Source organism: Sinocyclocheilus rhinocerous, unplaced genomic scaffold (genome assembly GCF_001515625.1).
Source record: "Sinocyclocheilus rhinocerous isolate Xijiao unplaced genomic scaffold, SAMN03320098_v1.1 scaffold898, whole genome shotgun sequence".
Lineage (NCBI taxonomy): Eukaryota > Metazoa > Chordata > Actinopteri > Cypriniformes > Cyprinidae > Sinocyclocheilus > Sinocyclocheilus rhinocerous.
Genome location: NW_015652144.1, coordinates 1126171 through 1140189, shown reverse-complemented (window position 1 = coordinate 1140189; position 14019 = coordinate 1126171). Strand labels below are relative to the sequence as shown.

Sequence of the window (14019 nt, the reverse complement as noted above, 5' to 3'; positions counted from 1 at the left end):
AATTTTGGTGCTCCTAAATTTTTTAAGTTAGGAGCACAAGCGCTCCTAAAAAGAAAAATAAGCGTAGAGCCCTGCAACCTCGAAAAAGTATTTCATAATTATTAAGTACTACTATAAATTTCTTTTTTTTTAATTACTATAAAATATAAATGTACAAATTAAAAGCAAATTATTACTATTGTAATATTTCACTGTTAAATACAAAGTAGTATTTTAGAAAAATAATATTATAAATAAAATAATAAATAATCACCACTGTAAAATTAAAAAATGAGTATTTAAGAAACGTTTTAAAATGAAACAATATAATAATTTATTTTAAATTAAAACTTTAATGTGACAATGCTATTATTTATGGTTATTGTTTATTCTTAATTTCTTCATTTTCAAACGCTTAACCATCAGACTTTTATTTTGATTTGGTATGTTATAATTCAGATCTATTCTGAGAGTCTAGACAAGACACATGGAAGCAGGAGCAAAAGTCTTCATTTGTTCTGTCTAGAAGAAACAATTGAGGCATTAAAGAGCTCTCATTTATGATTTCTCATTCCTAGACAGATAAGTTTGTGCCTGCAGGGCCGTAGAGGTTGTGACCTCATGAGTCTTGTAGGAAATTGGGTGGCTCATTGGTTAAAGACAGAGAATTGCTTGAATTGCTTTGAGTCTTTGAGTGTTTGCTCCTGTGAGAGCCTTTAAATTGAAGGCGACTCATCAGGCCTTGTGAAAGTTTTCATGACACCAATCATGAATGCATATTTCCTAATTGAATAAAACATGTCAAAGCAGATGTTATTTGCATTCACATTTGTCCTCTGGTCTGTCCTGTAACTGTAGTATTCATGGCATACAGTCTGCAGGCTTCAGTGACTTACAGTCATCCAGAGCTGCATAGCACAGATTCTTGGTCTGAACACATTCACATATACAGCTGCAGACTTATGAGCAGAGCTGTGTGTGTTTGAATGTGTTATACTGGTAAACCTTTGGCCATTTTTTTAACTAAAAGGTAAATATAACCAAACATGTTAGCTGATGTGTTTAAAAGCAATCTAATTGAGAGGCTCGATCTGATGGAAGTCAGCAAAATGGGTGAAATTGCTTACAACACATTTAAATAAGAGGATAACAGATCAGTAACATGCCTTGAGTAAAATTTGCCCCTTTTTATAGCTAAAGAGACTCAAACAAGCTCCCAGTTATGTTTTGTTGATGTATCACATCCATGTATTTGGAGAAATCAACATAGAAGCACAAATGAGTCAATAGTTTAGAGTATAGAGCTTTCAAATGAATATCAGATCATTTGGTCTGTTTGAGTTTATATTGAAATCTTCGGATTTGTATTGCAGGTGTTTGTATCTCTGCAAATCTGAGCACTGTTTGAGAGTCTCTGAAGTTTAAAAGTGAGATTATTGGGGTCTGAAGAGGAAAATCTGACGAGAACAATATTTTAAAAATCTCAATTTGCTGTCCATTTAATCTCCTTTCTGTTGAGAAGGTACTGCAGAGGCATGTCTGGTTTATGTTAAGATGAAAGGAATGCATCTCACAAATGGAATTTGGCGATTGTGAGAAAAGTCTTGAGAAAACAGAAGAAAACATGTTGAGGAGATGGAGGAGAGCACAAGGCCATTTGGAGGAAACACATGGTTCTCATTTTTACTGTTTATTCAGTGCCACTGGGACCGAATCCACATGCAATGTCAGCATTTCTGTTCCTTTTCATTAAATCTTTTCTGTACCAAAGTGCTAGTGATCACTGATCATTTGTGAATAATCACTGACATATATTTTAATGGCAATCTGGGGCACATCTGCCAGCGGAAGCAATGCGGGGAAATTCCTGTATGTTTAAACAGCATGCCGAAGTTTACGGCTCATGTCCAAATAGGCAATTACTTTAACAACTCTGTGGAGAAATGCAGATGTATGGGGACTTTTTCTTTCCATGGTGGCTTTCATGCAGCTGAACTTTTTGATTATGTAACATGGGAGAAAGCGTTATGCTATGTTTGGAATGGAATACTAATCTAATTAAAATATTAGTATTATTTATCATTTCTAAATACTAGCCTACTTCTACAATGCTCTTTCCTATAAAATGTTCTGGCCAATCAAACAAACGTCAGTTTAAAGGGTTAGTTCACCCAAAAATGAAAATTCTGTCATTAATTACTCACCCTCGTGTTGTTCCAAACCCGTAAGACCTTCGTTCATCTTCGGAACACAATTTAAGATATTTTTGATGAAATCTGAGGGCTCTCTGACCCTCCCATAGACAGCAAGGTAACTACCACGTTCAAGGTCCAGAAAAGTACCAAGATGATCGACAAAGTAGTCCGTGTGACATCAGTGGTTCAACTGTAAAGTTACGAAGCTACGAGAATACTTTTTTGCGCAAAGAAAACAAAAATAACGACTTTATTCCACATTTTCGTCTCTACTGCGTCACATTGGACACACGTTCATGACAGTATCATGACGCGAGCGTGTGGCAGCGCTGACCCAGATCCAGCGTAATGATGTCATCACGCCGGATCTGGGTCAGTGCCGGCGCCGCCACACTCACGCGTCATGGTACTGTCGTGAACGCAAAGTGACGGAATTTTCATTTTTGGGTGAACTAACCCTTTAAATACAGAGTTCTGGCATGAAACTCTAGATGACACAGTCCGATAGGTCTGACTCAATCTGACCTAATGACATCATTATCACATAGCACAGCTGTGGATGTATTGGCAGTAGCAAGTCTCGGTACTTGCTCTGCCGCCGCAGCAGCAGCGTAGCAGATCTATTCCGCCAAGACCAAATACATTAACATTGTCATGTACATTACCATGCCAATCCATCCAAGAGTTGTCATGACAGAAATGTTTTTATAAAATAACAAATTCTCTATTTTTTATTGTCCTTTTATTATTTGTCCTTTAGATTATGAATCTTAGTTTTAAAATCTCATTTGCATTCTCTTTGCATTTGCTTCAGCAATTAATAATTATCAACAAATGCATTGCTAAACATTTATTGTCTGTGTGTGGATTTCAAGTCTTTACACTATTTTCCATCTAATTATTTTGTATGATGTTTTCCAGGATGCCAGGAGAAAGACTATCAATCCGAGATAACGCCGCTGTCGGCCGTTTCCATGGTGTTTCTGCCAGCAATGGCCAGGCCGTCCCAGAGAGACACACCGAGTCCAAAATGAAGAAAGAAGAGAGCGGATGCCGCCGCTGGTTTCGGAGAGCCTGTCCGTGTTGCTTCCGGAGACAGAACAGCTCGTATGATGTGAGCGGTGACGTGGATGGTGTGGCTGCTGGGGACGGAGAGAATGAAGGACCGACGACTCCGCTGACTCCCACCGGAGATACAGAGCTGGACGGTGAGGAGCTCGGTCTGATTACTTACATAAGATTTGAGACTTCTTTTCATAAACTTCAGCTGAAGTTCCTCAAACTCAATCCTTTTCTTCTTCTCTCCCTCTTTCTCATCAGAGTTGACTCTAGCAGTGCGTTCTGTGGATCTGCTCAGTCGGAAATCCGATCGGAACAAGAAGGAGCATCACACGGATCAATACAACAGCGACCAGCTCATCATCCGCAGAGGCCAGACTTTTCAAATAGAGCTCGACCTCTCACGACCTTTCAACCCAAACACAGATAAACTTCACCTGGAAATGAAGACAGGTGAGCGTGAAGTTGAATCTCAGGAACTATATGGTCAGATTTCACGAATACATGATTTTATCTTATCTTTTAGTGTTGTATGCTGGTTTTAAACATGTAGTGAAATCTTCAAGTATTCAGAGGGTATTTATACACAGGTATAAATCTAGACCTTTTCAGTTGTTTATAACTAAATAAATATTTCTAAAAATCATTATACATATTTCAACTATATTTATGTATGTATGTAAGTATGTATTTATTTATTTATTCATTTAATTTATTTGGCTTTGACTCTTTTTGAGTGAAATCTAAAATGATTAAAAAAACCTATTCATGCTTTCCAAACAACTGAAAAAAATCAAGGAAATATGGTCAGAAAGTTTCAATTTCAAGAACCTTTTCAATTTTTATAATGTTTATTGTTTAAATGTTGCTGAAATGCCATCTTAAATATCTTATATTTTAAATCTAGGAATAGAATATAAAATAAATTAATAAAAGAATGTAACATTTAAAAACATGCCAATAAACAGCAAATTTCCATTGTGACAACTTACCCCATATAATGTGGTAAAATGCCCCACTTTAGTGTCAACCAGTGTTTAATGTAACGTGTATATTTTTTCCTGAGCAAAAATTTTATTTAACGCTGACTCAAGATATTTGACATTCAGAAATAAACCCAGCATGAGAAATATTCACCAGAGTAAAAAGTGTGACAACTAGTCCCAGTCCCCCATACACATGCATGCTCATGAACAAAACTAGTATATGTTGTTATTAAAATACAGTCTTTCTTTCTGCTGTTTCTGTTGACTGTGATTTATAATTGTTAGTTTTAGACTGGCAAACACGACGGGAATGCTCATCCTGTGATAAGGGCATAAATGCATGTGTTCGAAATTTCTCTCTCAGTGATAGAGCTCACCTCTGGTGCAGAGAGAGGAAGTGAGGGAGAGATAAGAAGGAATTCATCCCTGAAGCAATACAAACCACTTCACACTGATACAAGATAACTCAACCCTTCAAACTAACTGATGTGGTTAGATTCACAACCCATCTTACCACAGTAAACAGTATACATACACATACACAGTGTGTGTTCCATGTGTTCTATAGATATGTAAGTGTACGTACAGTATACAGTTTATTGTATGGTTTTATGCCAGTATCAAATATGAAATCTGTACAGACAATAAAGTAAAGTACCTCCAAATTTCAGATTGAAACAGGATGTTCAACCCAAAAACCAGGAATTTATTGGATCATGAAAGTAACGTTTCATTAAAAAGCAACTTGACTTTTTCTTCTTTAGTCATGTGTACTGATTTTCTTAGACAGCTGTTTTCACGTTTCATATCTTGTGTGTGTTCTGTTTGTCTGTATATTTGATATCAATTTTATTTATTTATTTACTTTGAGTTTATTTAGTTTTAGTTACTTTAGCATTTGAAATTAAAGTCTGAAAATGAAAAATGTTACCTTGGCAACTAGCTGGAATGAAGGACGTTTACAGTTTTTATATTTTATTGTAGTTAACTGTACATTTTTGACTTTAGTTTTAGTGAACTATAATAACCCGGATTTCAGCACAGTTGTGTCTGGAAATGATTTGGCTGGAATCCTCCTTTGTGTAATCATTTATCAGGAGTTTCGAAACCTGGAACCGAATTCGTCACGTTCTTCTAAAGGCCAGGGGGCGTGGCAGAGTCTTAACTTTGATAAAGAATATCTCTTTGGTTTTGAGACTTTAGTCTTTGCAACTTTAGGGATCTTATCTATTCACGAACAGCTTGTAACACTCCAAAGAGAAAGGAAAACTTGAAATCGCATCATATGACCCCTTTAAAAGAACTGCCTCACAATAGACTGTGATCACTGTCTGTTTCCCGATGTAGACTCATTACGGTGTTGCATCTGATAAGAATCATGAACTAGATAAAACAATGCAATAATCAATCAAACATAATAGAAATGCTCATCAAAATAAATAGATAATGAATAATACATAATATATATTATTATATATTATATAAATAATAAATTAATAATCAAAATAAATAATGAGAACTTACTTAATGCATATAATAATAAAATAACATACCTTTTACACTTTTTTTTTTTTTTTACTTTAAAGCTTCTGCATTGATTCAAAGTATTTGAGTCCTTATTAGTCTGATAGTTTAAAGCTAGTTTTCTTGGGTGGGGATTTGCCCGCCCTCCTTCCTGCACTGAATGCCAGAGATGCTTTGTAAGGAAAGAGAGAGGTCTGCCAAATCACCGTTCACTCCAAGCACAGTAAACCTTTTCTTTCCCTGCATTTTTTTTCTGATGCTTCTTTTACAGCTCCACCTCATCTGGAGATTCACATGTCAAATATATCCTCCCTCTCCCACTCTCTTTCTCTCCCTTCTTGGCCCCTCGTTCACTCCAGGCCCCTTCCTGTCATTCTTTGCTTTCTTTCAGTCTGTTTTGTTTTATAACACTTAATTTTTACAGTGAATGGGTGCCGTCAGAATGAGAGTCCAAACAGCTGATAAAAACATCACAATAATCCAAAAGCAATCCACACCACTCCAGTCCAACATTTAATGACTTTAATGAAAAGCTGCATGTTTGTAAGAAACTAATCGATCTTCAAACTATTGCTAAAATATCAGCTGTTTGAACTCTCATTCTGATGGCACCCATTTACTGCAGAGGATCCAATGATTAAATAAAAAATTGAAATCTACAGATGCAAATAGATAAAGTGCAATCAAATAAACACTTAAATGTTTATTTCAGATGTTCTCTTTCCACTAGTTTGAAAGGTGCAAGTTATGGAAATCACATCGTCTTACCTTAAGAAGATATTTTATGCTCTTTTTTTTTGCCATAATTTCCTGTTCCTGTTATGCCACATTTCAGAATGCAGTGATATATGAAATCAAGCTTGCGTAGATAGAAGATGACTCTACACTTTCCTTTTAACTGAACTCGTTCATTGACAAGAAGCCAACGCACACCTCTACTGAAGCACGTCTGGGAAACACTGATATATTCAGCCTAAAATATTGCACAGGCAACTGTTAATGCAATACAACACGAAGGTGCAAGTTTCCATTTGCAGCCCAGTGACTTACGTCAGTCTTCATGAACGTAATCTTGTAATCCATTTGTGTTCCAGCAGCTGCTTGTCTTTGCTGCAGTTACTGGCTGCAACTCGTAATCTTGTCCTTACAAAACAGCTTGATTTTAGTTTTACATCATCTCTGTCAAGCAGGAATCAGTTTTGTTTGAGGTGCTTTTCGTATGGTCTTTTGAAATGTAAGATTAGATGATGGTTGTTATGGCCACCTCATTTTTTTTCCTTTGCCAAATGATTGGTTTGATAATAGATTCTTGAAATTCTTGCAAAAAGTGTATTTATACAGACTTTTTAGTTTTAGAGGCAGTCCAGTATGAAGTCTTAACTACATCTATTAAACAACAATGCTAAATAAAAAATGTGGAAACATTTAATTTAGTCATTATTAGGTTTTTATAAAATAATACTTTCAAAACTGAATAATCTATAACTACAAAATGTTATTTGGATGACCAGTTAGTAACTTAACTGCTTTGAGTCAAGCTGTGAGCTGTATTTGGTTTGATTCACTAAATAGAGTCATTCATTCAGTAATCGGTTGGACTGATTTGATTGAAAAGAACCTGTTCATATGAGTCATTTGTTCAAGAATCAGACTAAACTGGCTGTGCTGTATGGTTGTGATTGAGCTGGCTCATATTAGTAGTTTGTTCGAGAATCAAGATTCAGTTGTGCTGTTAGTTCATAAGAGATTCATCATTCAGGAATCGGACTAAACTAGTTGCGCTGTACGGTTTTGATTCACTAAAAAGAGCCGGCTCATTAGAGTCATTCGTTAAACTTATACATTTCAATTTTTTTTTTACATTAAGTTGAATTTTTTTCATCTAATATTTATATTTAATTTTATTTCAGCTTTATTTCAATTAAGTAAATTATTTTTAATAGCTATAGTTTTAAATAGCAATACCAACACTTTCAGAAATTGGAAAATTTTGACATATGTTCATTTAATTGTGATGTTGTGTTAAAGGAAAACTAATATGATTACATCTTTAAAAAAAAAAAAATCCTTTCCAGTATATAAAGTCCCCTACATAAACTATAGTATGTATGAGCCTGCTGTGTTTTTCTGTCTCAATGCTTCACTCTTTCTGGCCTCTTTCCATTACACTTTCTCTAGCATGAGTCATTTTTCCATTCATTTTGTAATCTTTTCAGTCGTCTAGTATCTCCTCTAGTCATTTCCGTTACATTATAGTGCCTCCTTTTTTTCCCTTTTCCCGTTTGATTGCACCTCCCTCTTGTTCAGACGATAACGCCCAGAACACAGAGCATTCGATGAAAGCAGAACACAGCAGATTCCAGACGCCCTGCGGTGGCACACATTGATGACATCACTCTATAACACTGCTTTCTTTTAAAATGACCCAAACCACCGAATCAAATCCTGGAACTGTCTGTTCATGGTCCCTCGTGACTCTCTCTCTCTTCAGATGACACGGTGTACATGGAGGGGGAGAAAGAGCTGAAGGAGTACGTCTTAAATGACACTGGAAGAATCTACTATGGCACTGAGAAGCAGATTGGAGCTCGTACGTGGAACTTCGGCCAGGTGCGAAGATAAATAACGCACTAGGAATAAAGCAGAATAAAGCACTTTCTGGGAAAAACATGCTACTGATAAATCCTTGTGAGAACTTCTTACCTTACACAAAAAAGAACACCTTGTATGTGGAATACAAGGAATTGACACACAGATATAAAACATAATGTTTTACCACAACTACCAGTGATCAGTGTACTGATCATTTAACAGCCATACATATTTTATCTGCCATTGAGCTTTATTTTGCATAATTTTTAAATGATTTTAAAGATTTTTTTAAAGACGCCCTGCGGTGGCACACATTGATGACATCACTCTATAACACTGCTTTCTTTTAAAATGACCCAAACCACCGAATCAAATCCTGGAACTGTCTGTTCATGGTCCCTCATGACTCTCTCTCTCTTCAGATGACACGGTGTACATGGAGGGGGAGAAAGAGCTGAAGGAGTACGTCTTAAATGACACTGGAAGAATCTACTATGGCACTGAGAAGCAGATTGGAGCTCGTACGTGGAACTTCGGCCAGGTGCGAAGATAAATAACGCACTAAGAATAAAGCAGAATAAAGCACTTTCTGGGAAAAACATGCTACTGATAAATCCTTGTGGGAACTTCTTACCTTATACAAAAAAGAACACCTTGTATGTGGAATACAAGGAATTGACACACAGATATAAAACATAATGTTTTACCACAACTACCAGCGATCAGTGAACTGATCATTTAACAGCCATACATATTTTATCTGCCATGGAGCTTTATTTTGCATTATTTTTTTTAAATGATTTTAAAGATTTTTTTAATGAAAGAAAATGTAATGATTTAGTCATTTTTCTGTATATACACCATATACTTATATTGGTCAGTGTTATTATGAAAGCAGAACACAGCAGATTCCAGACGCCCTGCGGTGGCACACATTGATGACATCACTCTATAACACTGCTTTCTTTTAAAATGACCCAAACCACCGAATCAAATCCTGGAACTGTCTGTTCATGGTCCCTCGTGACTCTCTCTCTCTTCAGATGACACGGTGTACATGGAGGGGGAGAAAGAGCTGAAGGAGTACGTCTTAAATGACACTGGAAGAATCTACTATGGCACTGAGAAGCAGATTGGAGCTCGTACGTGGAACTTCGGCCAGGTGCGAAGATAAATAACGCACTAAGAATAAAGCAGAATAAAGCACTTTCTGGGAAAAACATGCTACTGATAAATCCTTGTGGGAACTTCTTACCTTATACAAAAAAGAACACCTTGTATGTGGAATACAAGGAATTGACACACAGATATAAAACATAATGTTTTACCACAACTACCAGTGATCAGTGTACTGATCATTTAACAGCCATACATATTTTATCTGCCATTGAGCTTTATTTTGCATAATTTTTAAATGATTTTAAAGATTTTTTTAATGAAAGAAAATGTAATGATTTAGTCATTTTTCTGTATATACACCATATACTTATATTGGTCAGTGTTATTTTCTTATTGTTTTAGCAATTAAACACACACACACACACACACACATAAATATGTGTGTTTTCGTTGTTCGTTTTTATTTTACTTTTAGTAATTTTGTTATGTGCTTTTGTCATTTGAATTTAATAATAATGTTTAATAATTTTTATTTCATTTTTTAGTAATTTTAGTAGTTCAACTTAAACTTATGTATTTCAGTTAGTTGGCAATGCAACAATTGGTTTCTGATTTTAGTTTTTCAAGAAATATTTACTTTTTATTTCAGCTTCATTTCAATTACAAAAAACAATATTTAATAGTTTTAGTTTAACAACAATGATTCTATTTAGATTTTTTTTTTTTTTTGGAAAACACCACATGCTGATTTTGATTGCTTCCATTGTCCTCATTTGTATGTCGCTTTGGATAAAAGCGTCTGCTAAATGACTAAATATAAATGCATATCACAAAAACGTGAAGCATTTTTTAACTTATTCTCACAAGAACTGCCCACTTAGACAGGAAAAGACATCTTATAAAGCACCAAACCACAGTTCATTTTGTTTATATGTGGCGTTTACGGTAAATCTGACATCAATTATGCCATAATTGTGGACTGGCTTGGAAAAAAACATGTGATTACTGTGCTTACAAAATAGCAAAAATATGTGGCAACTTTGCAACCAGAATTTGTTTGTTTAACAAAGCCAATTTTGGGCCATGCTTAGCTAGACTTGAGATTTTACCTAGTTGTCTCTCTCTCTCTCTCCCATCAAGTTTGATGAAGGAATTCTGGAGGCCTGTCTGTTTGTGCTGGATAATAGCGAGGTTCCTCCCTCGGGTAGAGGAGATCCTGTCAATGTGGTCCGAGTCATTTCTGCCATGGTGAGTGCCACCACATCCAGCAATACTGCTGGAACAGATCTGTAAAGAGTGCCAGATTAACAAACACTCTTTACCTGCAGTGACCTCAGAAACCCTTAGTGAGTTTATCTGATTGTCCGTTCTAGATCAATTCTCCGGATGACCTTGGTGTTCTGGAGGGAAACTGGTCTGGGAATTACGCGGGTGGGACGTCTCCCACGGCCTGGAGTGGAAGTGTTGAAATCCTCAGACAATACCACAGAGAAGGAGGAACGCCCGTCAAATACGGCCAGTGCTGGGTGTTTTCTGGGGTCACAACCACAGGTGTGTGTGAGCAGATAACAGCCTCCGTTTGCCATTGTTTACAACAGGAAAGCTTAGGGTTAGTTATTCAGGATTCCAACTGTAGGCATATACACTCTAGAAAATAAAGGTTCTTTATTGGCATTGATGGTTCCATGAAGAACCTTTAACATTCATGGAATAAAAAAAAATGTTTTTTATAGTGGAAAGAGGTTCTTTAGATTTTTAAATGTTCTTCACACTACCACAAATAGTTATTTTAAAGGGGTCATATGACATTGCTAAAAAGAACATTATTTGGTGTATTTGGTGTAATGCAATGTGTTTATGCGGTTTAAGGTTAAAAAAACACATTATTTTCCATATAATGTACTTGCGTTGCGTATCGCGCTGCGTAAACATAAAACCATGTCTGCATTTGTGATCAGAGAAACAACAAACAACAAGTCTACTCTACACAGCTCAAAACTCGCGTTTGAATCATCATTGAAAGAGAGCGATTGTGATTGGATAACAAAAGTGTAGGCCACCCCCTTACTTTTTTGCTGTTTATAGAGTCACAGTAAATAAGACTTACTGTGTATATTATTACATTGAATATTTACAAAAATGGCTAAAACCATGCTCTCTTTCTCTATCTGTCCCAGTATTGAGATGTTTAGGTATTCCTACCCGTTCCGTAACTAATTTCCAGTCTGCCCATGATACGGATGTGTCCTTGACAACAGATGTGTATTTTGATGAGAATATGGAACCAATCCATCATCTCAACTCGGACTCTGTATGGTGAGGATTTGTGCATTTTCATGGAATTATTTTATTGAAATAAGTCCTAGACTGCTGTTGTACTGGTATATCATTTCCCATTCTTTCTGAATCCGTGATTTCCTCTCTTTTGCAGGAACTTCCATGTGTGGAATGACTGCTGGATGGCCCGTCCGGATCTGCCTCCGGGTATGGGTGGCTGGCAGGCCGTGGATTCCACACCCCAGGAGACCAGTCACGGGACGTTCCGCTGTGGCCCGGCGTCACTGGCCGCTATTCGCTCTGGACAGGTCTACCTTAAATTCGACACGCCTTTCGTCTTCGCTGAGGTGAGTCCAGACACGTCAAATTATCATTATATAAACAGCCATAGAAGAGCCATTCACATCCTTTCTGTCTAGAAAAGTGCATGTTAGATTAATCATATTTACTGCACACAAATCAAAGTGCACATTCAATGAAAATTACTTCAGAAATGGGTACCAGTTTCTTTTAACCATTATATTTTTCTGGAATATAAGCCACTTTTTTTTTTTATAATATGAAACATACTGCAACTTATATTCCAAAGCGACTGATATTCAAATCTGTTATTAATATAAAAAATACATTTAGACTTAATAATGAATGCCACTATAATGTGTTTTTTTCTTATAATTCCTGTTCTGTTCTGAATATAGGACTTTTTATGTAGTAAGAATTAAAATACATATTTATAGTGTTTAGAATATTTGTAAAAGTTTAGTTTTAGTTTTATTTACAGGTGTTTTACATTATTTCTGAAATGTGACATGCAATTTTGACACGTTGTGACTTATTTTCATGTGCAACTTCTTTTCTGGAAAATACTATAATTTTATATTCGTGCAGTTGTGCACAATTCATCTGGGCATGTTTTTTCTTAATTAAATTATTTTTTTGCTTTAGAATATGATAACTTGCCCTTGCTAATTTCTTCAAAACCATATTCTTTCACCATATTTGAGTATTTATTATGTATTTCTTATATGATAAATATTATATTTGAGTATTATTTATATACTACTATTATAATATGTATTCATATTTGAGATTAGCTTTCATTTTTATGTTCTCCTTTTTAGTTCTTGTTTTATTTCAGTGGTTTATGTTTTATTTCAGTTTTAGTATTTTTTGTACTGCAACTTAAACGTGCTTCATTTCAGTTAGCTGCCAAGACAACATTAAGGTTGCTTCATTTTTCATCTAATACTGTATTTATATTTTATTATATTTCAGCTGTATTTGATGACCCAAAATGACTTTTAATAGTATGAGGTAACAAGAACAACACTGGACATAATCTATTCTTATGTTTTTTATTCGTAACGGATAGAATCAACTTGCTCTCATGTTTCTCATTAAATGTGCTGTTTTACTCGGAGTACTTCACAGTGCAGAAGTTAAAAGACATGTGGATGCTGTTAAATGTGAATGTGCTACAGAACAGGCCGGTCCTGACGTGTTGGAATTCCTATTTTCTTTATACCCTCTGCAAGATCCTGTTTGAAACCTGTATTTATCTTGACAGTCTTGTCTCTTTAAGGAGTTTCTGCTGAAACCTTGTGCTTTTTCTGCTGCAGGTGAACAGTGATAAGATCTACTGGCAGAGGAACCTGGATTGCACCTTCAGTCAGATCCACAGTGAGAAGAAAGCAGTCGGCCACTGCATCAGCACTAAAGCTGTGGGCTCCGACGAGCGTGTCGACATCACACACCTTTACAAATATCCTGAAGGTGCGAAACACACACTTTCACACACATCAAACATCAATCTCAGTGTCTCGTTTTGCCTGTACCCACCTGAAACACATGAAATATAGACTATAGCTGTCAAAGAAGAGGCCCTGAGCAAATATTGCATAATCCAACAGGACCAATATGTACATAATGATGAAATCACATGCTATTAAAATGATGAGAACGCTCGTATAGGAACTTGTGTAGTTTCCCAGAGAAAACTGTATTAGATCCAAATGCCAATAGAACAAGAAATAGATTGTAATATGAGTGAATCTCACAAAAACTGTGAAGAAATGTCGTATTACTACTAAAGACATTTGATTTTGCATAAAGATTTTAATTTTTTATTTCATAAAAAATAAAGCATCCAACTTTGGTTTACAACCGTAAACACACACACACACACACACACACACTTGTCTGGTCAGCTATCCTTGTGGGGACTCTCCATAGGCGTAATGGTTTTTATACTGTACAGACCGTATTTTCTATTGCCCTACACCAACCCT

The 14019-nt window shown here is 35.9% G+C and overlaps 1 protein-coding gene across 1 annotated transcript in view; it reads left to right on the top strand.

Annotated features, from left to right (window-relative positions):
- LOC107713636 (protein-glutamine gamma-glutamyltransferase K-like) overlaps nt 1–14019 on the top strand; it is a 23798-nt gene that overhangs the window by 4084 nt on the left and 5695 nt on the right. The window contains exons 2-12 of the mRNA XM_016519207.1: nt 3096–3382; nt 3495–3686; nt 4584–4667; nt 8235–8333; nt 8758–8876; nt 9372–9497; nt 10595–10702; nt 10828–11005; nt 11632–11770; nt 11886–12078; nt 13351–13504. Of these exons, the coding sequence (XP_016374693.1) occupies nt 3097–3382; nt 3495–3686; nt 4584–4667; nt 8235–8333; nt 8758–8876; nt 9372–9497; nt 10595–10702; nt 10828–11005; nt 11632–11770; nt 11886–12078; nt 13351–13504 (1678 nt within the window). The 5' untranslated portion in view covers nt 3096. The remainder of the gene's footprint in view (nt 1–3095; nt 3383–3494; nt 3687–4583; nt 4668–8234; nt 8334–8757; nt 8877–9371; nt 9498–10594; nt 10703–10827; nt 11006–11631; nt 11771–11885; nt 12079–13350; nt 13505–14019) is intronic.